The 23953-nt window shown below is 48.7% G+C and overlaps 2 protein-coding genes across 2 annotated transcripts in view; one reads left to right on the top strand and one right to left on the bottom strand.

Moving 5' to 3' along the window:
- SGSM1 (small G protein signaling modulator 1) overlaps positions 1 to 10982 on the top strand; it is a gene marked incomplete at both ends in the record, with an annotated part of 83938 nt that extends 72956 nt beyond the window's left edge. Inside the window, 5 exon segments of the mRNA XM_080821626.1 lie at positions 1174 to 1256; positions 4510 to 4619; positions 6635 to 6731; positions 7838 to 8005; positions 10894 to 10982. Of these exon segments, the coding sequence (XP_080677752.1) occupies positions 1174 to 1256; positions 4510 to 4619; positions 6635 to 6731; positions 7838 to 8005; positions 10894 to 10982 (547 nt within the window).
- A 7803-nt stretch (positions 10983 to 18785) lies between these two features.
- LHFPL7 (LHFPL tetraspan subfamily member 7) lies at positions 18786 to 22461 on the bottom strand (the record flags this gene model as incomplete). Its single annotated transcript, XM_080821849.1, has 3 exons — positions 18786 to 19048; positions 21329 to 21467; positions 22261 to 22461. 3 exons carry the CDS (start codon positions 22459 to 22461, stop codon positions 18786 to 18788), a joined length of 603 nt encoding a protein of 200 aa, XP_080677975.1.
- Positions 22462 to 23953: the final 1492 nt, after the last annotated feature.

Below are 23953 nucleotides of genomic sequence, written 5' to 3'. Positions count from 1 at the left end.
TTTCTACAACTTGCTTTATACACGTGAGAATGCATCCTGGCCATCTCTCCATGCTACTCTAACTCAGGAGCTTACAAACTAGTAGTATAGCCCACAGGCCAAATCCAGCCCACCCCCATTTTATAAATAAATTAGAACTCAGCCATGCCCATTTGTTCATGTAGTATCTGACTGCTTCTGCAGAATTGAGTAGTTCTGACAGAGCACATATGGCATGCAAAACAGAAAGTAATTATTATCTGGATCTCTCAGGAAGGGGTTGCCGACCCTTGCTCTAATGCATTTTTATTAATAAGTACTATCTCTTAACTATTCAATTTTGCACTCTCCTAAGCAATCATTCTCTCTCAAAACTGAGTTGAGGAGATACAAATATAAGGAACTTTAATACAGTAAAATGAAGAGGTACTGGGGAAGAAAGGATAGACCAGCTTTTTCTGGGGTATGGCCTTGGGAGAAAACATGGAAGGCCTCACAGGAGATGACATTCAAGATGGGCTTTGGCAAAATTAGGAGAGACTCAAGAAACCACTTGGCTCTGAGGTGAGGCTACCTGGGTTCAAATCCTGCCTCTGCCATTTATTAGCAGGTATATGACTCTATGCATGTCACTGATGTCTCTGGGCCTCAGTCTCCTCATCTGTAAAATGGGATATGATAATACCTTTCTCATACGATTATTTTGAGAACTTCATGGTGCAACACATGTTCAGTGGCTGAGTATACAGTAAATGCTCAGTAAATATTAGTTCTTATTATTAAGGGGCAGATGGGAACCCCAGGCATGGAACAGCTAGGGCAAAGCACAGGGGCGTGAATGTGTGCCAGAGAGGAGGAAGTACCAGGAGGTCATGGCAGGGACATGAAGATGGATTGGGGGATGACGCTGAATGCCTTGTACCCCCAGTGATGGAGTTTGCTTATCGTCTTGTCGCAGCGGGGAACCTGCGAGCATGTGGAGGTTTGAGTTGAGATTTGGGAAGGCCATTGTGGTGGCTGAGAATAGGATGTTTGAAGAGTGTCAGACGGGGGCAGGGGACGCAGGTGGGACCTCAAGGAGTGAGTGGCCCAGGTGAGAGATGGGGGGCCATGCCAGGGAGGAGGGAGAAGACTAGTGGGTTGGAGAGATGGGTTGCGAGTGCCATCCTTGGGCCCCTGGTCTCTCTCTTGTAGCTACATCTGGCAGCACATTGAGACTGGCTATGTCCAGGGCATGTGTGACCTCCTGGCTCCACTGCTGGTTATCCTGGATGACGGTGAGTATGTCCTCCCCACTCCAGGTCCAGGGGCGCAAATTTTCTTCCTACTGCAGAGGAGGGGAGGTTAACCTCATTTTGTGACTCCACAGAATGGGTCATTGCAGGTGCTCAGAGGACCTGTTGGTGAACACACCAAGGTCCCAGTGAAATAAAAAGTCTTGTTGTTCCATATTAGCCAACACTTACTGCCAGGTGCCCAACACCCAGCCAGGCCTTTCCTAACCACTGATTGTACAAATGTGAATGCGGACAAAGACAAACCCAGGCCCAGGTGTCTTCACAGTGAATTCACTCCCTCTCCTTCTACCCCTCCCCTCCACATTTGTGTACTCTGTCTCAAATAAATAAATTTTTTTAAAAAGTTAGAGATCTAAATAAATGGAAAGACACCTCATGTTTATGAATCAGAAGGCTTGGCAGTGTTAAGTTGGCCATTCTTTCCAAATTTACTACCATCCCTACCAACACCCCAGCTGCATTTTTTGTACAGATGGGCAAGCTGACCCTAAAAATTCAAAATGCAAGGGACCAAGAATAGCAAAATCGGTTTGGAGAAAGAAGATGTTAGAGGGTGCACAGTTCCCAATTTCAAAGCCTACTACAATACAGTAATCAAGAGAGTGTGGTACTTCCCCAAGGATAGACACGTAGATCAGTACAATAAAATTGGAAGTCTGGAAATAAGTGTTTCTCACACATTTACATCAGGTGATTTTGACAAGGGTGCCGAGACATTTCAGCTCAGCGAGGAAAGAAGAGTCTTTCTGACATAAGATGCTGAAACAACCAAGCATCTGCACGCACAAGCTTGAAGTCAGACTCATGCTTCATACTATATGCAAAACTGCTAACCCAAAATGGACCATAGACCCAAATATAAGAGTTGAAACAATAAAATTATTAGAGGAAAACAAAGGCATACGTCTTTGTGACCTTGGTTTAATGACTTTAGGTGTTAAGCAGTGGTTTCTTAGACATGGCACCAAAAGAATAAAGTGAGAAAATTAAAAACAAATTGGACTTGCCCCAAACTAAAAACTATTGTGCTTCAAAGGACACCCTCAAGAAAATGAAGAGAGCCCAAAGAATTGAAGAAAATGCTTGCAAATCACATGTATAATATAAGGGACTTATATCCAAGATATGTAAAGAGCTTTTACAATTCAACAATAAAAAGGGAAATGACCCAATTAAAAATGGACAAAGGTTTGGATAGACATTTCTCAACAGAATAGACATATAGTTGGCCAGTAAGCCTATTAAAAGATGCTCATTATCTTTCATCACTAGGGACATGCAAATGAAAACCACAGTGAGATACCATTGCACACCCACTAAGATGACTGGAATCAAAACAATGCAAACTGTTGGGGCGCCTGGGTGGCTCAGTGGGTTAAAGCCTCTGCCTTCGGCTCAGGTCATGATCCCAGGGTCCTGGGATCGAGCCCCGCATCGGGCTCTCTGCTCAGCAGGGAGCCTGCTTCCCCTCCTTCTCTCTCTGCCTGCCTCTCTGCCTGCTTGTGATCTCTGTCTGTCAAATAAATAAATAAAAATCTATTAAAAAAAAAAAAAACAATGCAAACTGTTAAGTGTTAGTGATAATATGGAGACAGCAGCGCCTTTGTACTTTGCTAATGGGATTGTAAAATGTTTGACATTTTGGGGTGCCTGGGAGGCTCAGTTGTTAAGCGTCTGCCTTCAGCTCAGGTCATGATCCCGGGGTCCTGGGATCTAGCCCGCATCAGGCTCCCTGCTCGGCGGGAAGCCTCCTTCTTCCTCTCCTGTTCCCCCGCTTGTGTTCCCTCTCTTGCATGTCTCTCTCTGTCAAATAAATAAAATCTTAAAAAAAAAAAAAAAAGTTTGACATTTTAGAAGGCAGCGTGGCAGTTCCTCATAATGCATGGTTCCATTTATTAGAAATTTCCAGAAGAGGCAAAGCTGTAGAGACAGGAAACAGATTAATGGCTGACAGGGGCTGGGGGAAGAGGGAAATGGTCCATAACTGCTGATGTGTGGAGGTGTCTTTTGGGGGCGAGGAAAATGTTCTGACTTTCTAGAGGATGGTTACACAATTCTGAGAATTATACTAAAAATTGGAGCCGTACATTTAAAACGGTGAGTTTGGGGCTCCTGGGTGGTTCAGTGGGTTAAGCCTCTGCCTTTGGCTCAGGTCATGAACTCAGGGTCCTGGGATCGAGCCCCGCATCAGGCTCTCTGCTCAGCAGGGAGCCTCCTTCCCCCTCTCTCTCTGCCTACTTGTGAGCTCTGTCTCTCTGTCAAATAAATACATAAAATCTTTAAAAATAAATAAATAAAACGGTGAGTTTTCTGCAGTGTGAATCTCCATAAGGCTGTTAAAAAATGAGGAGCATAACGCCGCACTCCTTAGACAAGGGCTGTGCATTGTGACTTCCTTCGCAGAAGTTCAGTGTAGAAGCAGGTGCAGGCAAGAAAGAAACGCTGTGGTGAAGAGACCTGACAAATTCTGCGACAGCAAGGTGACTGAAATCAACGTTACCATTCTTAAGTCATGTGGGTAGCAGGTGCCCGTGACAACACAATCTGATTAAAATGGCCTGTTACCAAAAAAAAAAAAAAAAAAAAAAAGGAAAAAGGGGTGCTTAGGTGGCTCAGTGGGTTAAGCCTCTGTCTTCAGCTCGGGTCATGATCTCAGGGTCCTGGGATTGAGCCCCGCATCGGGCCCTCTGCTCAGTGGGGAGCCTGCTTCCTCCCTCTCTCTCTCTGCCTGCCTCTCTGCCTACTTGTGATCTCTGTCAAATGAATAAAAATCTTTAAAAATAAATAAATAAATAAATAAAATGGCCTGTTACCCATGTGGCCCTTCTCCCAAAAACCCCAAATCCCAGTCTCATCGTGAGAAAAACATCGGACAAATTCCAATAGAGAAGCCTCCCATAGAATACGTGGCAACTGCCCTTGCAACTTCCAAGGTCATGAGAAACAGGGGAAGCCTGAGAAACAGTCCTGGCCAAAAAGAGCCCTGAGAGAGAGGAGACCTATATGTGCTAAAAGAAAGGCTATTCAACGCCTCAAGGGTAGAAAGCATGTGGTTAAGACTAAAGAACATTCCCTCAAGTGGGGTACACTGGCTCTCCCTCCTCTGTGTGTTTCTCCTCTGGCTGTGGACTTCATGAACCAGCTCGGGGCCTTTGACCTTGGGATCACCTTGGGAGCTCGGGTTCCTTGGGCAGTGGCAGAGGTGACCATTTCTCCTGTGCTCTTTCCCCAGAGGCCCTTGCCTTCAGCTGCTTCACGGAGCTGATGAAGCGGATGAACCAGAACTTCCCCCACGGAGGTGCCATGGACACGCACTTTGCCAACATGAGGTCGCTGATCCAGGTATGACTGGTCCTATTCAATTATATAGCTTCTTCCCCTCAGCCCAGAGCTCCCCACATCAACAGACCAGCCACGTGTAGTCTAACTCAGTTCAGTTCATTCTGACTCCGTTAGCTCAAATCAATGCCACTTCATTCTGTCTCACTGAGCCAGGCCCAATGGCTACATAATGAACAAGACGTGGCTCTGGCCCTTAAAAAGATGTTTACTTGTCAGGGAAATACAGATCAAAACCACACTGAGATGCCACCTTACACTGGTCAGAATGGCCAAAATTAACCAGTCGGGAAACAACAGGTGTTGGCGAGGATGTGGAGAAAGGGGAGCCCTCCTACACTGTTGTTGGGAATGTAAGCTGGTGCAACCACTCTGGAAAACAGCATGGAGGGTCCAAGAAGTTAAAAATAGAGCTACCCTATGACCCAGCAATCGCACTATTGGGTATTTACACTAAAGATACAAATGTAGTGATCCAAAGGGGCATGTGCACCCAAATGTTCATAGCAGCAATGTCCACAATAGCCAAACTGTGGAAAGAACCTACATGTCCATCAAGAGATGAATGGATAAAGATGTGGTGTGTGTATATATATATATATATATATATATACATATATATATATATATATAATGGAATATTATGCAACCATCAAAAACCCGAAATCTTGCCATTTACAATGACATGGATGGAACTAGAGGGTATTATGCTAAGCAAAATAAGTCAATCAGAGAAAGACAGTTATCATATGATCTCACTCATATGGAATTTAAGACACAAAACAGAGAATCATAGGGGAAGGCCGGAAATACTAAAACAAGATGAAATCAGAGAGGGAAACAAACCGTAAGAGACTCTTATCAATCATAGGAAACAAACTGAGGGTTGCTCCAGGGGAGGGTGTGGAGGGATGGGGTAACTGGGTGATGGGAATTAAGAGGGCACGTGATGTAATGAGCACTGGGTGTTATATAAGACTGACGCATCACTGACCTTTGCCTCTGAAAATAATAATGCACTATATGTTAATTAATTGAATTTAACCCAAAAAATAGATGTTTGCTTGTATTGGTCCTTTTCCTCAAAGTAACATCTGGGTATATTTCACACACACACACACAGCTTTATTGAGCTATAATTCACGTACCATGCAATTTACCCTTTCTAAATATACAAATCCCGTGGTTTCTAGCATAATTACAGTGGTGAAACCATCACGAATTTCAGAACATCTTCAGCACCCCAAAAAGAAACCCCAGGAACCACGGTAACATCTGTTCCTCTCCCCAGCTCCCAGCAACCACTAGTCGACTCTCTGTCTCCGTATGGCCGATTCCGGACATTTCATAGAAATGCAGTAACAGAACACATGGCCTCCTGCGTCTGGCTGCTTTCACTTGGTGGCGAGTTTTTGGGGTCCATCCGTGGGGTAGCAGGTGTTGGGAGGCTGTGCCCTTTTTATTGCCAAATGATGCCCCACGGGATGGCTTTGCCACGTTTTGTGTATGCAGCCATTCACTGATGGACCCTTGGGTTGTTTCTCCTCTTGGGCTCTTGGGAATTGTGCCGCTATGAACATTCATGTCCAGGTTTCACGTGGCCATCCATCTGCGTGTCTCTTGGTGACATCCATGGCAGTGACCTCACAGCCACCAACAGGGCCTCTGGTTTCTCCCCACCCCAACAAACGCTTCGTTGTCTGTCCTTTTGATTCTCCATTCTTGTCCTAGAGGGTGTGAAGGGGTATCTCCTTAGAGTTTTGATTTGCATTTTCCTGACTAATTCGCTGAACCTCTCTCATGGGTTTTATGGTTTATTTGCATCTCTTCTTTGGAGAAACAACTGAGTTGACCTGAGCTGGGTCGGTTTTCATTTCAAATCTTTTGCCCATTGTTTAACTCCACCTGGTCGTAGGGGCTGTGTGGTGTCTGGTGAGGGGGTCATCCTCTATTCAGGGGATCCCTGTCGGCCAGCCTCTTCCCAGGAGGCTGATGCCAACCTTCTCTCCTATGGGCAGATTCTGGACTCAGAGCTCTTTGAGCTGATGCATCAGAACGGGGACTACACCCACTTCTACTTCTGCTACCGCTGGTTCCTGCTGGATTTCAAGCGAGGTACTAACTTTAAACCGGGGCGTTGTTCTCAGGCTCTTTGCAGCAGAACCTCAGGGGAAGAAAGGGACCATGGAGGAGAGGCTGGGGGTGTCGGAACACAGCCAGACGAAGAGAGGAACACCCGTTTATCGAGTTCTGACTATTGGCTCACCTGCTCTGGTTTGCAATGACACTACTCTGTAGGTATGGTTACAGATGAGGAGACTAAGGCTAAGAATCTAATTCCAATGTAGGACCAGTGGAGGCAGGAGCTTAGGCCCCCTCTGTCCTCCTCCTAAGCCCAGTTAGTTCCCTTCCATTCTGTTATGCTGCTTATTGGAGGCAAGGCACGCCTTGCCCCATGTGGCATGTGGCCTATGTGACTTAGAAATGGGGTATAGCCCAGCTCCCTGGTACTTTGCAAAGTGGGGGTGATGCTCCCCTGCAGGGAAGTGTTAATAAACATGTGATAACATGTTCGTTACATGTAATCGACATGTAACAACATGCCAGGCAGTGTGTTGAGCCATTTCTATGTATTTTCTCCTCAAGCCTCACCCCACTTATGGAGGAGGAGAGGGAGAGGCTGGTGGAGGGGAAGTGACTAGCCCAAGGTCACCTTGCCAATAAGTGGTGGGGCTGGATTCAGACTGAGTTGACTGGACACCGGAACCCTTGCTCTCCACCATTGCTCTGTCTTGTTTCTTGACCAGTGCCAGTGCCAGCAGCCAGCTCTGCCTGTGTGCAGAAGCAAGGGTATACCTCGTGGGTGCCAAAGGAGACGTAAGGTGCAGGCAGAAAGGGGGATGTCAGTCAAGGGGTAGAGCAGGGACAGGTCAGTGTAAATCAAACCTGACCATGCTCAGTTCCTTCCCTCACAGAAGCTGGAAACTTATAACCCCCCAGTCCACACAGCCTTCTCTACAGATAGGGAAACTGAGGCTTCTCATGGTCAAGGGGCGGAGTGCAGGTCTCCTACCTCCTGACCTGAGCTCTGTCTGCTGTCTGCTGCACGAGGACAGAAGCACAGGGTGCAGGTGGCCTGGGATTTTCCCAGAGGGAGGGTGGCACCGGGAGCTCCGTGGCTGACCCTCTCCCCATGTGTGTGCGTGCTGGTGTGTTGGTAGAACTCATCTATGATGACGTCTTCTCTGTCTGGGAGACCATCTGGGCAGCCAAACACGTCTCATCCGCCCACTATGTCCTCTTCATCGCGCTGGCTCTGGTGGAGGTCTACCGGGACATCATCTTGGAGAACAATATGGACTTCACGGACATCATCAAATTCTTTAATGGTACCCACATGACCAGGGTGTCATCTGAGACTTAAGGGCTTCTGACAGGCCCCTTCCTGGGGCCTCAGAGGGTGGGAGATGTGTTGAGATTGACACGTGGTGGAGGGGATAAGGTGGGGCTGAGGGTTTCCATTGGCTTCTATTTCCAGATGGACGAGTTGACATCTTGTAACATGGAGAATGCATTTTTCTCAGGAATCTAGCAGGAGGAGCAGGGATGTTGAAATCAGGCTCAGGGCGAACCCTGGCTCTGCCACTAACCAGCTGTGCCCATGGATAAGTCACTTCCCCTCTTTCTAAGTGTCTCTTCCTCATCTATAAAATGGGGTAAAAGTGTCTGCTTTGGAGGGTTGATGGTCCCAAAAGCAGCTCCAGGAAGGCATTTGAAGTGATGTGAGACAGGCACAGTCTTTGAAATCAAACAAATATGGATTCTGATCCCAGCCACCTGGGAGCTATGTGACCTTGGGCAAGTGACTTGCTGTCTCTGGGCTCCAGATTCCTTGGTGGGGAGAATGGTACTTACCCCTCCCTCACAGAGATGTTGGGACAGTTAATGAGACAACACGGACAAACTCAATCATGCTGATATGCGTAGCTCATCCAAGGGGCCCAGAGCTGAAAGCTCTTGCTCCTATTATCACTTCTTAAACATTTTTTAAAAACTAGAGGTGTGGGGCACCTGGGTGGCTCAGTGGGTTAAAGCCGCTGCCTTCAGCTCAGGTCATGATCCCAGCGTCCTGGGATCGAGCCCCGCATCGAGCCCCGCATCGGGCTCTCTGCTCAGCAGGGAGCCTGCTTCCTGCTTCCTCCCTTCTCTCTCTGCCTGCCTCTCTGACTACTTGTGATCTGTCTGTCAAATAAATAAATAAAATCTTTAAATAAATAAATAAATAAATAAATACTAGAGGTGATTTTGAAAAAAAAGCAAAAGAAGAAGGAAAAAATTGCCACCTTTGACCTTACCCCAGAAACATTATTATTTTTTTTTTAAGATTTTCTTTTTAAGTAATCTCTACACCCAACGTGGGGCTGGAACTCACATCCCCGAGATCAAGAGTCACACATTCTGGGGCACCTGGGTGGCTCAGTTGGTGAAGTGTCTACCTTTGGTTTGGGTCATGATCTTGGGGTCCCGGAATCGAGCCCCACATCAGGCTCCCTGCTCAGCGGGGAGCCTGCCTCTCCCTCTCCCTCTGCCCCTCCCCACTCTCATGCTCTTTCTTGTGCTTGCAAAGAAAGCTTGTGCTTGTGCTTGTGCTTCTCTCTCAGATAAATAAATCTTTTTAAAGAATGAAATAAAACAAAAAAAAATAAAAATAAATAAAAATAATTACATGCTCTCGTGACTGAGCCAGCCAGGCATCCCAGAGACATTATTTTATTTTTATTTCTAAAACAAACATTTTATTTTGGAATAACTAGATTTAAAGGAAAGCTGAAAAGATAGTACAGAGGGTTCTTGATACCCTCCACCCAGGCATCCCTAATGTCTCTACATTAACCTGATCCTAGAACATTTGTCACAACTAAGAAGTTAACATCGGCACATTATTTTTAAACTGTAAATTTTATTTTATTTTGCCTATTTTTGTTTAAGATTTTTAGTATTTGAGAGAGAGGGAGAGAGCACGAGGAGGGGAAGCTGCAGAGGGAGACGCAGACTCTCTGCGGAGCAGGGAGCCCAACACAGAGCTCGATCCCAGTACCCTGAGATCATGACCTGAGCTGAAGGCAGACACTTAACCCACTGAGCCACCCAGGTGCCCCTGGCTTGGTTTTTAGGTGATGCCTTTTTTTTGCTCCACCATCCAACTCAAGAAACCACGTGGCATTTAATGGGTTCATTAATAAATCTCTCTTCCCCATCCCATCTTTTCCACAGTCACAAGAAAATATTTTTATTTCACTCTTAAATAACTATAACAATTAATGGGATGTGTGCCCCTGTTGGGCTTGTGTAGCTTCTCAAACCTTAGAACTAGATTGGACACCAATACCTTCATTTATTTCTTATTCCACAGTGATTTTCACATTCTTTTGCTTTTTCTCAAACTTGCTTTCTTCAACTGCTTGCAGAAAACCTAGTGTTGCAAAGATACAAAGTCACTGATAGGAATGTAGTCCAGTTTGTGACCTCCCTTGTACTACTGGTTTGTGAGGTATTGAGCAGATGTGGAATATCATTCTGTCTCGCTCACAGTTTCATGAGTTCACCAATGACACCCTGAGGTACCTTGGTAGCCATTTTGGGAACCATGGTCTTGGTGCCTTTTTCTTCCAGTAAATGATTTCTATATGATAAACATCTAGGTTTAGGATTGACTCTGTGCTCAGCATCGCTTTCTCCCCCCACCCCAAAGATTTTATTTATTTATTTATCTGAGAGAGAGTGAGAGAAAGAGCGCAAGCCAGGGGAGGGGCAGAGGGAGAGGGAGAAGCAGGTTTCCCACCAAGCGGAGAGCCCAATGTGGGACTCAATCCCAGGACCCTGGGCTCATGACCTGAGCTGAAGGCAGATGCTTAATGACTGAGCCACTCAGGCACCCCCAGCTTTGCTTTCTTGAAAGGTCCCTAGTCGTGGTATTTATACAAGGTAGGTGGGAAGACCTAACTTTTTTCAAGCACGTGCTGTGAACCCACAATCTCTCATTTGATCTCACAGTAGCCTCGTGAGACAGAAAGTGTTGTAACCCCTATTTTATAGATGAGGAAACCAGGGTCCAAAGGGGCAGGCCTTACCCCAAGGTCTCTGCTTGGAAATGATGCCAGATGGTTATGATGGGGCTGCCAGGAGGAGAGATCCCCCTCCTGCCCAGAAGCCTTGAGGGGGACCCCAGAATGGACACAGAAGGAGGCTCATGAGCTCTTGCCTTCTACTCTTTCAGAAATGGCCGAACGGCACAACACCAAACACGTCCTGAAGCTGGCCCGGGACCTCGTGTACAAGGTGCAGACTCTGATCGAGAACAAGTGAGGGCCTGCTCCCCTGGGCTGTGTCCGCCAAGCTGCCATCTGCCTGCCCAGCCCACTTTTCACTCCCGGCTGCCCCGGGAGCGAGGTCCCGGTGTCTGTTCATGAGCGTGGACTTCTGTGCAGAGAGAAACTACCCCAACTTTGGCCACCCAGGCAGGTGGGGTCGAAGGGTTGCCCCTTCAGCTCAGCCTTATGTTTTCCCGTTTGACCAAAGATTGTCCGAGTCTGGGATTCCTCCCTTGTGGGAGTCGGGGTGTGTCAGTGGTCAGGGGGAGCCTTTTCGTGGCGGGCCTCCAGAAGTGTCGCCTCTCTCTTATTCTGTCCCAATGCCTCCAAGTTGTTCTGTCAGATGAGACTTGGGGAGGGAATTTTGGGGGGAATTGGTGTAGGAGAGGTCTGTGGGACTACCTCTGTGCTCTGAAAGTGGCCTTTGGAGAACAGAACGTGGTTGGAAGGTTAGCTTAGAGCAGTTTTTGTACCTTGACACTGTTAACATTGGAGCTGGATAATTCTTTTCTGTGGGGGCTGTGTATTGTAGGGTGTCGAGCAGGATCCTGGCCTCTACCTGCTAGATGCCAGTAGGGCCCCTTCCCCAACCCAGTTGTGACAACCAAAACGTTTCCAGATATTGCCACATGTCCCCATTGGAGAATCACTGATGTCCCTGAGGGCTTCCCAGCGTATCTCCCTCCCCACCTTTTCTTGACACTACGTGTGTCCTGAGGTCCCTTCCCATTCAGCAGAGGCCCACAGGAGTCCACATCCGTCTCAGGAGCCTGAATGCCATTTGCTGTATTCTCTCATTTTTTTTCTCCTCTACCTGACCCCAGGAGAGACTTCTTTTCTTTCTTTTCAAGAAAGGCCTCTCCCTGGAAGGGTGATGGAGTGTGAGACACACCTGTAGGAGTGGGACAGCCTGAGGCTCCTCAGGGTCCTGCCCAGAGCTCCCACCCCCTCCAGACAGGGCAGAGACCTCATCCCTTCCTTCACCTCCTGGGGAAGACCTCGCCTCCCCTTCAGCACGTGGGGTCTGGTGCTCCAGAAGCTTGGAATGTGTGTGTCGGTGAAAGCCCCTTCTAGAGAAGTCAGGGAGGCTGGCTTTTCCCTAGGTGCCTTGGCTCGCTCAGGGCAAAGGGGGATAAGGAAGGCAGAGGTCAGCCAGGGTAGACTGGGACATGTGTTTTCCTTGGCAAATACGCTGATGACTCGGGACCAGAATCACGGCTCAGTCTGGGAACAGTCCCCTCCATGTCATCATGCAGAGGGCTGCCAATCTCGGACAGACGCTGAGCTGGCTGCTTCGCGATGCCCACCTGTCATTCTGCAGGAGCGTTCCTGCCAACCTTTTCTGAGAATGCTTGGGAATCTGGAGAAGCAGTCTCAGGTTGGAAGTCTCCTCCCCAGAATGGCAGGGAGGATTTGGGAGAGGGGAGGAGACTCAAAGCCCATCGAAGCCCTTACAGAGGATACATTGGTCCTCTGTCCTGAGCAAACCAGGATGGGAAGGAACCCCTGCCCCGCGTGCTTGTGAAGGTTAATCCCTCGGTCCCAGTGCCTTTCACTGTATCCAACCCCCTTCATCCCTGCCATGGGGGACTCTTGAGCAGTACGTACAAGATCTAAATGATGCTTGCCTCCAAAGAGTGTGCTCCGTGACAATCGTGTCTCCTTGCTCTGGTCCCCTGCCTTCCCAAGACAGGGAAAATATGTGCAAAAGCCCCCTCTGGTTCAAAGTGTATCTAGCCACTCAGCTGTTCATTATGGAGGACATTATTTCAGCAAGACCCAGGTCCTAGACCTTCCAACTCGTATTTATTTTCTTGACAGACCCGTCACAAAGTACAGCACACAATCCCTTCTCTGCCTTCTTTCTCATGGTGTTCCAGAGAAGTGTCCGTGGTTGTGATTTGGAACATCGCCTATTTATTCGGCTTACTGTGCTTTTTTCGGTCTCCGTACATCGTGCGCGTCCTTGTGTCCTGGAAATCGAGTGTGTGGGAAGTCGTTCTGTCTACGGGGTGCCCGCCTCCTTTTTTCAGTGTTGCCAACATATCTCGTAACTGTTTACTGAAGAGTTGTGTCTATATAGAGAGAAAATATATATAAACAGAGAAATGTGTGAATATGGGTTCTTTTTTGTTTCTGTGCTTCAGGAATTTTTTTTAATACAAAGGAGAGGAGAAGTTTTCACTGTGGAAGACTGTGTCCTCCCAACCCCACCCCAGTGACCCAAATCCAGAAGGGGACCGAGTCTCATGGTAGCTGCCTGGTCGTTCCCCAGGAGGTCCAAGGCAGGTGAAACGCTTCTCACTCCCTTATATCAGTTAGCTGTCAGTGTGACTAATGCTGCATAACAAAGCACCCCAAAGCTCAGTGGCCTCACACTGCCGTTCATTTAGCTTGCAATTCTGTGGGGTTGACTGCATGGGCTGAGAGGGTCTTCTGGTCTGAGATGGACTTCTTCGTGAGTCTGTGGTCAGCTGATAGCCAACGAGGCAACTGGGCTTCTGACGGTTGGCCAGCTTGTGGCCAGGAAAGTGGGGGACACTGGGCCACAGGTCTCTCATCCCGTGGCAGGCCAACTCAGCCTTGTGTGTATGGCCATGGTGGCAGTTTTCAAGAGAGCCAGCAGAAGCATGCAAGGCCTTTTGAGACCTTGGCTGGGAATTAGCATGAGGTCCTTTGTGCTACATTTTGGTTGCTCAGAGTAAGTCACATGGCTGAGTGCAGATTCAAAGTGCAGAATCCCCAAGTTCCAGTGCACAAGAGGGGTCCCCAGATGGTCAGCCATTTGACTCGGGGTCATATCTCTAAGTTGACACCTGCTGCAGGAGCTCATCTCTCACCCCGATATTCCCACAGACCAGCAGCTTGACCCCCTTGACAACCACAGTCCCCGCTCACGGCTACTACCATTCCCAACCTTAGCCATCAAGCAGTGGAGACCTCTCATGGACACCCTGCCCCTTGCAGCCTCTAGGCACGGGCCGAAGGAGACAACTAGCTTTCAGCTGCAGAAGCAGAACTTGATCCAATCTAATGAACACCCATTGAAACTTCAGGTTTTATACAGAAAAAGTGAGAGTTCACAGGTGGCTTGGCAGCCTGCGGGAGCCCAGTCCCCGTATTCTCAGAAGACTACCGGCGGAGGTAAGTCTGAAGCCCCACAGCAGTGGGCAGGTGGAGATTTGCCCTTTGCCAACCCAGACGGGGGCTTTCTTAGCAGGAAGGCCTGCTCCTTCTAGGGGGACGTTTCTGAGCACTAAGACCGGTCCTGATGTTCTGCGTTCTACGTGGGCTTTAGAGCCCCCTGCCGTTTCCCCAACTCCAGCCATCACTTGGTATATGTGGCAGTCCTCCTGAAGCACCCTGCTATTACAGCAGCTGCCCGGCATCCCCAGACCTAGGCAGTGCCCCACACGGGTTATGTGTGCACAGATGCCTGGCTGTGGGTACCGTTGACTTCTGGTCATTAATGATGTATGTTACAGGAAAAGACATCTTAAGACAGCATTTCTGTTGCTGACAAGACTTCCTAAATGCACACGGTTGAGCTTTGCGTAGATATGAACAGATGAATCTTGCATCGCTGGGCCTATTTTAATGACTCGGTGGCAGGATGGAGACGTGCTCTCCGTTTCTGTGTTTATGGGTGCCGAGTTGTGGCTGGACTCCTGCCATCCTTTTCCTCCTCCTGGCCTGCCTTGCTTCTTTCTCTTCTCTTCCCCCTCTCCTCCCCAAGTTCCCCTCTCTCCTGTCTCACTGCCTTGTGGCTGAGAGCATTTGGACAGCATCTTGCCCACAGTGTCCAGGCCCTTCTGGTTGTTCTGCTGTCCCTTTAAGCTCATGCTTTAGCCATGCTGATTGCCTTTTCACCAAGAGTTTCCCCTTTGGCCTGTGGGGGAGGCCATGAGGCAATTGAGAAGCACTTCTCCCATGTGCAAAGAGTTTGGGAGGCCCTCACCATCCCATTTCACGGATGCCTGGCAGGCATTCCTGCATCTGGTGTCCCCTTCCTTCTTCCCCTCCCCTCCTTCCCTCCGAGGCCTGAGGTCCCAGGAGCCCAGGGAGGAGGGGGGCTGCAGTCAAGGGCACTGGGAAGAAGCCCTTCCAATTCCTTACCTTGCCAGCAGATACTCTTAAGTCCGGGAGACAGCAGACCCATGCACCACTGAGTTTTCTCACACATTCTGTAATTGCATTTCCAACTCAAGGCACCTGCCGCTGGCCTTTCTGATTTTGACCATGTCTGCGCACCACCTACCCGATTGGATCTTTAGTGGTTTTCTTTAAACCAACTTGCTTTTTAGACTTGTATCTATGGGAGGCCAGTGTCATTTGCATAAACAGAAGATAATTGTAAAAATAAGTATGTTTATTTTACCAAAATACTGTTTACCACCTTAAAAAAAAAAAAAAAAGACCTTGAGCTGGAATCTGCTCTTTTTTAAGAAGAGATGTAGCAGGAGTTTGAGAGACTGTGAAAGACATATGAGCACCAAACGAGCCTTTCATCTTGGCAGACATAAAGGACAGTTGAAGCAGGAATGGCTTTCTCATTTTGCCAGCTGAAATCATGTCCTATGTATCTCTGTCCACATGGGGGAGCAACGATTTTGGATCCCAGATCTGCCCGTTCCTGGCTATGTGGCCTTGGGCAAGTGACTGTTCCTCACTGATGGGGGTTTTCACTTTTGTGCCCTGAGGATAAGAATGCCTCCCTTCATTGTGGGTATAGCCCTGGCCCCCCTCTTTCACTGGGACCCTGTACTCCCCCGTATCCCTGGGGATGGTTTCCTGGTTGAGACTTCAGTGTCCCTGAGTTACCAGCGACTGCCTAGCTCAGCTTCTCAGGTAAGGCTTGGGACTGTAGAGAATATGGCTCCTGGAGGAGAGCTCGGGAAGGGGCGAGCTCCCAGCCCTCTGGGGCTATGACTGAGGAACACAGCAGTTAGGCGTGGTGAGGCCTTCAGTCCTTGGCAGGAGCGAAGCCCGCTCTGACTCTGCAGTTAGCATCTGATTTGCTGAGTCAGGAAAAGACTTATAGGTCCCAAGGCTTCTGGCTTTTAAGCCGCCAGGTACATGGAGAGCATGAGCCCAGGACAGGTGCAGACTAAAGGAGCACAACCTCATCTTCCTGAAGGACCAGCTTTCGGATCTGTTGCTAAATCAAACCCTAACAGGATTCAAATGACCCACGGGACCATGCTGTTCCCTGGGGATTTTCCATTACATCCGGGTGCCGTGCAGAAATTCTCCAGTGTCTTCTTGGCATGCTTTCTTCAGACCTGTGGGCACAGTGATTCCCAGTAGACAGTGATGGGAATCACAGTGAATCCACAGTGATTCTTTGCAGATACAGGGCTCCTTGAAACAGTGGACACCCCTTGTTGTGATCAAGAGAAAATAAGACCGAGAAATCCCTCTGCCTCAAATAAGGACAGAGTCTCCCTGTAAATCTTTCCTCGTTAAGGGCTGGAGAATCACTCCCTTTGGTGTTGCTGAAACAGTTGAAAAGGAAAATTAAGGGACTTGGAGGCCATTGAGAGGTTGTGACAGAGGGGATGTGGGTGACAGGGGCCGGGGGCTGAGTTTGGGCTTCTGCTTGGCGGCACCCACTCACTGCTGGCATGTGGCTTGGGTCTCAGAAGGTCTTCCCACGTGAGACTGACTTGCGTGGAAGTGTTCCCACTGATAACAAAACATGCCTCTGGGTCCCTTTGAGCACCACGTGATGGCTTCCAAGGTTTTCTATTACTTTATTCCATTATTCTATTACTTTCTCTTTTTTTAAAGACTTATTTATTTATTTATTTATTTTAGAGAGAATTATGCAAGCAGGGGGAGGAGCCGAGGAAGAGGGAGAGAGAGAATCCTTAAGCAGACTCCCCAGTGAGCAGCGAGCCCAATGCAGGACTCAACCCCAGGACCCTGAGATCATGACCTGAGCCAAAATCAAGAGTCAGATGCTTAACTGACTGAGCCACCCAGGTGCCCCTCTACATTTTTCTAAAAAAGCTGTCAAGTCACGTTATTGTTCTTTCTGGAAGGTGAACACAAGCTGTATTCTGTGCAGTCTGTGTGTTTTCAAGATCATGGAGTCACTCCTGGGGGTTGTTTATGGATGTTCTTGGTTGAGCATTTAAAGCTAGAAGAGTTGGATCAAGATAAGCTAGGTTGGGCAGAGGAAGCAAATCCAGATTTTGTTTTGCTTCCATTATTGAGGGTGACAGACCTGGGTGTAAATCCCAGTTGGCTGTGCAGCCGTAGGCAAGTGACTGTACCTCTCTGAGCCTCAGTTTTCACTTCTGTGAACTGGGGATAATAAAGCTATCCTTCAAAAGGGAGCTGGGCATCAAGTGTTATTGCCCACCCAGCATCCTTCCCCCATTCCTGTACCAGCATCTTCTCCCATGTTCTGGGCAGCTGTATCTCCTATGTTACAAACATGGTCTTCTAGGGAGACTGCTGATATGTCCTTCCCCCTAGGGGCACATGACCTTGTCCTTACCAGTCAGATTCCTTCCCTGGGAAGAGAGCCGTTCATGCTTTCCTTCCACAGCAGCCAAGATAGGAGGAGGCCAGCCTGGAGCTGTCTATGATCATGTCTCCTGCGGGTAGGGGAACAGGCATGGCTGGATCCACGTGTTCAGATGAGGTCCTTAGAGCCCCACCTCTGTCCATGTCATGGTTCCGTTCTTCTCCATGCTGATGTACACCGATTCCATGCCCATCTCTGGACCAGTCTGTCCCATAATATCTTAGCTTTATTGGCTAGAAGGGCTCATTTATCCATAATGTGGGATAGTCAGAAAGTTGCTGGGGGTCATCTCCTCAGGAAAGACTAAGGTGTTGCTCCCAGAGAAGGGCAATGGGTCATGATAGGCAAAAGCCACAGACAGACCCCAGCATCCCTGGCAGAGAGAGCATGTGCAAGTGGCAGAAGTGTGAAGAGGCCTTCCATGGGCCCAGAATTCAGTATGGCAGAGGGAGAGGCACAGGGTTGGGTGTGTACAAGAAAGAGGCTGAAGAGAGAGGTTGGAATGGGATCCGGAAGGGCCTCTTGTGCCCCAAGTAACAGGTCTCCACATCAGTGGGACTGTTTGCCTGGAGTGGGGGGATGAGACAGGTCCCCCCCCATCCCCACCCCAACATCAGACATGCTTTTGTACCAATTTTTCTTGTACGTAATGGCACTCACTAAATACTTGATTGGCAAAGAAAGAATCCTCGAATTCCCCAAGAAAAGAGGAGTTACAAAGATGGAGGGGTGCGAAAAGGAATAGGCACATGCCTGTTGAAAGATGCAGTGTTGGAGGGACAGCTCAGACCCAGAAGTCCTGGGTACTCTCATTTCTTTACAGAAACTCAGCATCCAACCTGGGGCTTCAACTCAACAACCCCGAGATCACAAGTCCCCTGTTCCACTGACTAAGTCAGCCAGGCACCCCCTGGGCATCCTTCATGAATAGATGTAGTTTTCCTCCTGAGCAGTTCTGGGAGCTAGGGATTATAATAAGCTCAACTTGATTGAATACAATAGGCCTTAACGTGGTACTAAGTGCTTTATTTACACAGAGCATCTCAAGTTAATTCCCACAACAACTCTATGAAGGAGGCATTATTTTATACACACACCCCTCCTCCCCCTCCCATTTTATGGAATACATGGTGGTCCAGAGAGGTGAAGTGATTTACCCAAGGTCACACAGCACAGAGGCTGCAGAGGTGAGATTTGAATGTGGATTTGTAGAGATTTCATACCGCTGTGAAGTGGGCCCTTTTTGCTTCTCCTGGGATATTTCTATTTGCTCATTTCTGGCATGAGGATGATTTTCTCAGTGTCACCCAAGAAGAGGATGATCTTTCCCTGGACCTTGGTCATTCGGGGCCATCCGATCATAGGCAGGAAGCTGGCTAGGACTGCACTGAGGATGGCAGTCACATAGCCCCAGCCCAGCTGGCACTGCCCACCATGGTACACAGAGGAGGCTCCGCAAGCTTCCTTGGCAAATGGGGAGGCCAGGCTGATGGGGAAAACCAGCAGGCCCACAGTGATAGACGTGGCTGGAGACAGCAGGAAGGAACACCAGTGTGTCAGTCAAGGGGCTCTGGGCTACCCTTATCCCAGGACTCACTGATCCACCCGCCTATCTACCCACCCACCCATCAATCATTCACTTACATACTGACTTATCATCTATCCTTTTAGCCCATCACTCAACTAGTCCTCCACCCAGCTGTCCATCTACTCACCCATCCATTCAACCATATTCTAACCCTCCCATCTCTTCATCCCCATCCGCCTATCCATTCACTTATCTATCCATCTGCCCATCTGCCCACTTACTCATGTGCACCCTACCATCTATCCATCCATCTACCCACCCATCCATCTATCTACTCAACCATCCCCCATCCACCCATCTACCCACTCAACCACCCAACCATCCATCCACCCACCCAACCATCTCTATCCACCTACCCATCCACACATCCATCCATCTACCCATCCACCCACTCAACCATACATACATACATCCACCCACCCAACCATCCATCTACCCACCTATCCATCCACCCACCCAACCATCCATTTGTCTGCCCACCCATCCACACACCCAACCATCCATCTATCCATTCATCCACCCATCCATCCACCTACCCATCCATCCATTCACCCAACCATTAGTCATCCACTAATATATCCATAGATCCATCCATCAGTTCACCTACTTACCTATCCACTCTCTCATTCATTCATTTACCAACCCACCTTTCGGTGCATCACAACTGTTACAGGTGCTCTGGTGGGCACTAATGACCCTAAAGAAATAAACTGTACACCTCCTCACCTTCAAGGCACTCTCAGTGCAGAAGAATCACATAACCCTAGCTCCTTTTGCTGCTCTTTAGCCACATTGGTCTGCTTACAGTTCTGTGAACCTGCCTTGCTCCCTTGTCTCTAAGCTTTTGCCCTCAATGTTCCCATTACTGAAGTTCCCTTCTATATTTGACCAATTCCCACTTGTACTTCCAGACTCAGATACCTCCTTTAGGAAGCCTTCACTAATATCCTCTATCCTCCTGGGATTTGTCCTTGCATCTTATGCTCATCCCTATCTTATCAAATACCCACTGAGTTGTAACTGCCTGATGCACCCTGCCCCCACCAGACACTGCACAAGCCTAGGACAAGGACTATATATAGCTCCATCCATTGATTCAACAAATATGTAGTGAGCATCTATTATGTGCAAAGGCACTGTGCTAGGTGCTGGCAATGTCAAGGCAGACATGTCCTCGCCCTCAAGGAACTGATGTTGTAGTGGAGAGAGATGAACAATGATCAAGCAGGCAGAAAAGTAAGTGCTGTGAAAAATGCAGAACAAGGTGAGAGGTAGGAGAATCTCAGGAGAGGGGAGCTCCCTTACCTAGAGGTCATGGACGATCTCACTGAAGCAGTGCTATTTGAGCAAACTGGAGGAGCAAGACATGTAAGATCTGAGAAAAGAGAATCCCGGGCAGAGCAGACAAGTGTGGTACATCATGGAACGGAAAGCAAGCCGTGTGGCTGGAGCAGGTTGAGCCTGGCAGAAGGGGTAAGAGGTGAGACTGGTGAGGGAGTGAGGGTTTCATCAGGCAGAGCCTCGTCAGCCATGACAAGGAGCGTGGATTTTATTTTGAGTGTAACAGGAAGTCACTAGAGGCTGGATAAACCAGTTTGAGTGTCCTGATCTAATTTCAGTTTTGACAGGACCTGTTTGGCCAGCGTGGCAGACAGACTCTAGGAGTCAAAGGTGGCAGCAGAGAGACATGTGAGGTGGTTGTCACTCTAATCCAGGTGAGAGGGGATGGGAGATTATTTGCATGAGGGTTTCAATCAAGCTCTCCGCTACACCCTCCAGAGCCTAGGTGGGAGTTAGAGAAAAGCAACCCTCCTGGGGAGTTGCAGCCCTGACATTTCACAGCTTAGTAAGTGGAGCATAGGCTAGATTTCAGCATCTCTCGGCCCTCAGCTGGGTCCTTTGTGCAGTGCACAACCTGCTCAACTGTGTAGGTGGTCCTGGTAAAGATGATACAAAGTGGTTGGGTGAGAGAGAAACAAAGAGGTACAGACTGTTAGAACTGGGTTTAGCTAAGGGCAGGAGAGAGTGATGTTAAGTATAGCACTCCCTCCCCACCATTTCTGGCTTGCTAAAGGACCAGAAAGTCTTCAATCCTAGGATTTATCTCTGAGATTCAACATAGGAGGGCAGACTCCACTCACAGGTTTATTCATTCATTCCTTCCTTCCTTCATTCTACAAACATGTTTGGAATGGTTACTATGTGACAGTGGATTTACCTGCAACTGCCTGCACCCCTGGCATTGGGCCACTGCCCCTTCTGGGACACAGCCCTTTGGGGGCCAGGGCCCAAGATAGGAGGAGAACTGCGTTAAAGGCCAACAAGAGCCATCCTCCAAGGAGAACTGCAGCCGAGACCTGCCAGGAAGAAAGAGGAGGGTGGGTTTTGAATGGGGCGGGTAGGGGCAGGGGTATGTCTGTTTACTGGCCAGCTACTGAGTCCTCAAAACCCCAAGAGGTCTGTGCTATCATTACCCCCATTTTACATGTACACAAACTGAGGCCCAAGGAGATGGAGTCATTTGCCTCAGGACACACAGCTAATTAAGTGACAAAGCCAGAATTAATACCCAGATTTACAACCATCATACCCCACTTTTATGAGTACCTGCTATATGGCGGGATCACCAGGAGAGGCACCTTTGTAATCATGGGTTTCAAAGGCTATATAATCTTCCTTATTTACTCCCAGTGTTGGACTGGGAGTCCTGACCCCTTGTCCACATTGTTGAAATTAGTGATGCTTGTCGTAACAGACTTTCAACACCGTAGCTGTGGTTTTCAAACTTAGCGGCGCACAGAGGGTGGCCAGGTAGGTGTATGCAGGTTGTACACTGTACAACCCTTGCAGATGCCTTGGGATCATCCTGGATTTGCATATTCATTACAGTTCTTTTCCAGCAGATGGCAGTACAGTGTCCTGAAGAAGGGGGACCTTTTCTTAATCTGTACTAAGGTGCTGTAGGGACTTGGAACTGCCTTCAGAATCTGGCTGTTTGCTAAAATGCAGATCGCCAGACAGCACTGCACACCTACAGACTCAGAGGCTCAGTGTGGGGTAGGTGGAGGGAACCAGAACTTGGCCTCCCCCACCCCTGTCCCAGCTCTGGTGTATTTGATAGCACCCCTGAGGTCCCCACCCTGGTCTTACCTTCCAGGCAAAGTCAGGAATATCATCCAGGGACCTGAAGGTCCCACAGCTCTGGTTCCAGCTGTCACCCCGAGGCCAGGAGCAGTAGGTTAGGACGCCAAAGGAGAAGGTGTGGGACTGGAACCAGGCAGGAGAGATGAGGCTAAGGGCTAAGATGCAAGCTAGGGAGAGTCCCAGGGCTGCCCAGACGCTGCCCGCCATCAGGGACCGTCAATGACCTAGAGGTCGACAGGCAAGATGAGGGGTGGAGGCTGCTGGGAAGGAGAGGAACAGGAGCTGGTGAAGGTGTCCCCCAGTCAGAGACCTGATCCCCAGCCTCCTTTCCACCTGGTGATGCAGAGTGAAGTCGTCATATCTGGGGAGGGGCTTTGTTCTAATAAGTTCTGGAAGTAGGATAACCCCAAATCGTAGAATAAATGTGATTAAATAGAACTTTGAACACTCCCACTCTGCATGGAACATCGTCTTTACTGGTTCAGGCCAGGCCTCTCCCATGTTTCCTTCCTCCCTTCATTTGCTCATTCATTCATTCCTCAGCCCCTCAAGTCTTGTACTGTCCAAAAGGGCTACTTCTCACCAGAAGGGGCACCATTTTCTAAATCTCACACAGATGCTGTGTTTCCAGCAGCCACCCTGCCTGTTAGCTCACTTCTCCCAATCACCGACCACTGTAATTATTTAATTGTATCTTTTTGTGTGGATGTTATTTTTGCGAAATGGGTATTGTTCCGTATGTGTGTATTTGTTTAAAGAGATTTATTTATATATTTGAGAGAGAGAGAGAGAGAGAGAGTGAGAGAGAGCGTGAGCAAGAAGGAGAGGGAGAACAGGTTCCCCGCTGAGCAAGGAGCCCGACGTGGGACTGGATCCCAAGACCCTGGAATCACGACCTGAGCTGAAGGCAGACACCCAACCGACTGAGCCACCCAGGCACCTCAATGTGTATTTTTAATTTATGTAATTGACATTATTTTATATGTTGCCTTTTGCTGCCTACTTTGGGCACCAGTCGTGATGCTTTTAGGGTTGAACTGTGTTTCTGTGTGTATGCTTATTCCATTTAACTTGGAGTTTTCCAGAAGCAGATCCTGAGACGAGGGTTTGGTTGTACTTGGGAGGTCATCCTGTGGAGGAGGAAGTGAGATGGGGGGTGAACACAGCCCCGTTAAGAGTGTGTTACAAAGCCAGCTGTCCCCAGGGTGGCTCTGAGAGAGGAGATACACCCAGGACCTCTGAGTTACCCCTCCTGAGGGCAGAGGGAGGTGTGGTCTTTACATACCAGTTCCTTCCAGCCATTGGTTGAGGGCTGCGCCCAGCACTGGGTGGCAACAGTCAGTGGGGGTGTACAAATGGGCTCTAGCAAGAACCAACAAGAGAGCCGTGATAAAATGCCTTGCAGGCAGATGAAAGCCCACTGCTGCGCAGAGACCCCATGACAATGACCTTGAGGGGTATGGAGCTGACCATGACAGGATTGGCCACACCATTGTCTCCACCTGCTATCCCCTCTGCATTTTGCCTACTCCAGCCCCCTACCACAGGCAGCTCTGCCATGGACGTCCGTGTGCCTGGACTTGTGCCAGAATTTTGGGGGGGTGTATACTTCGGAACACACTTGCTGTCTCGGATGGCACATCTCTGTTTCCTCTGAGCGAGAAATCCCGATTCCTCCCCCAGGGAAGGCTGCCCATTC

Source organism: Martes martes (genome assembly GCF_963455335.1).
Source record: "Martes martes genome assembly, chromosome: 13".
Taxonomy (NCBI): domain Eukaryota; kingdom Metazoa; phylum Chordata; class Mammalia; order Carnivora; family Mustelidae; genus Martes; species Martes martes.
The sequence above is the reverse complement of the archived record's forward strand: the minus strand, read 5'-3'. Positions and strand labels throughout refer to the sequence as shown.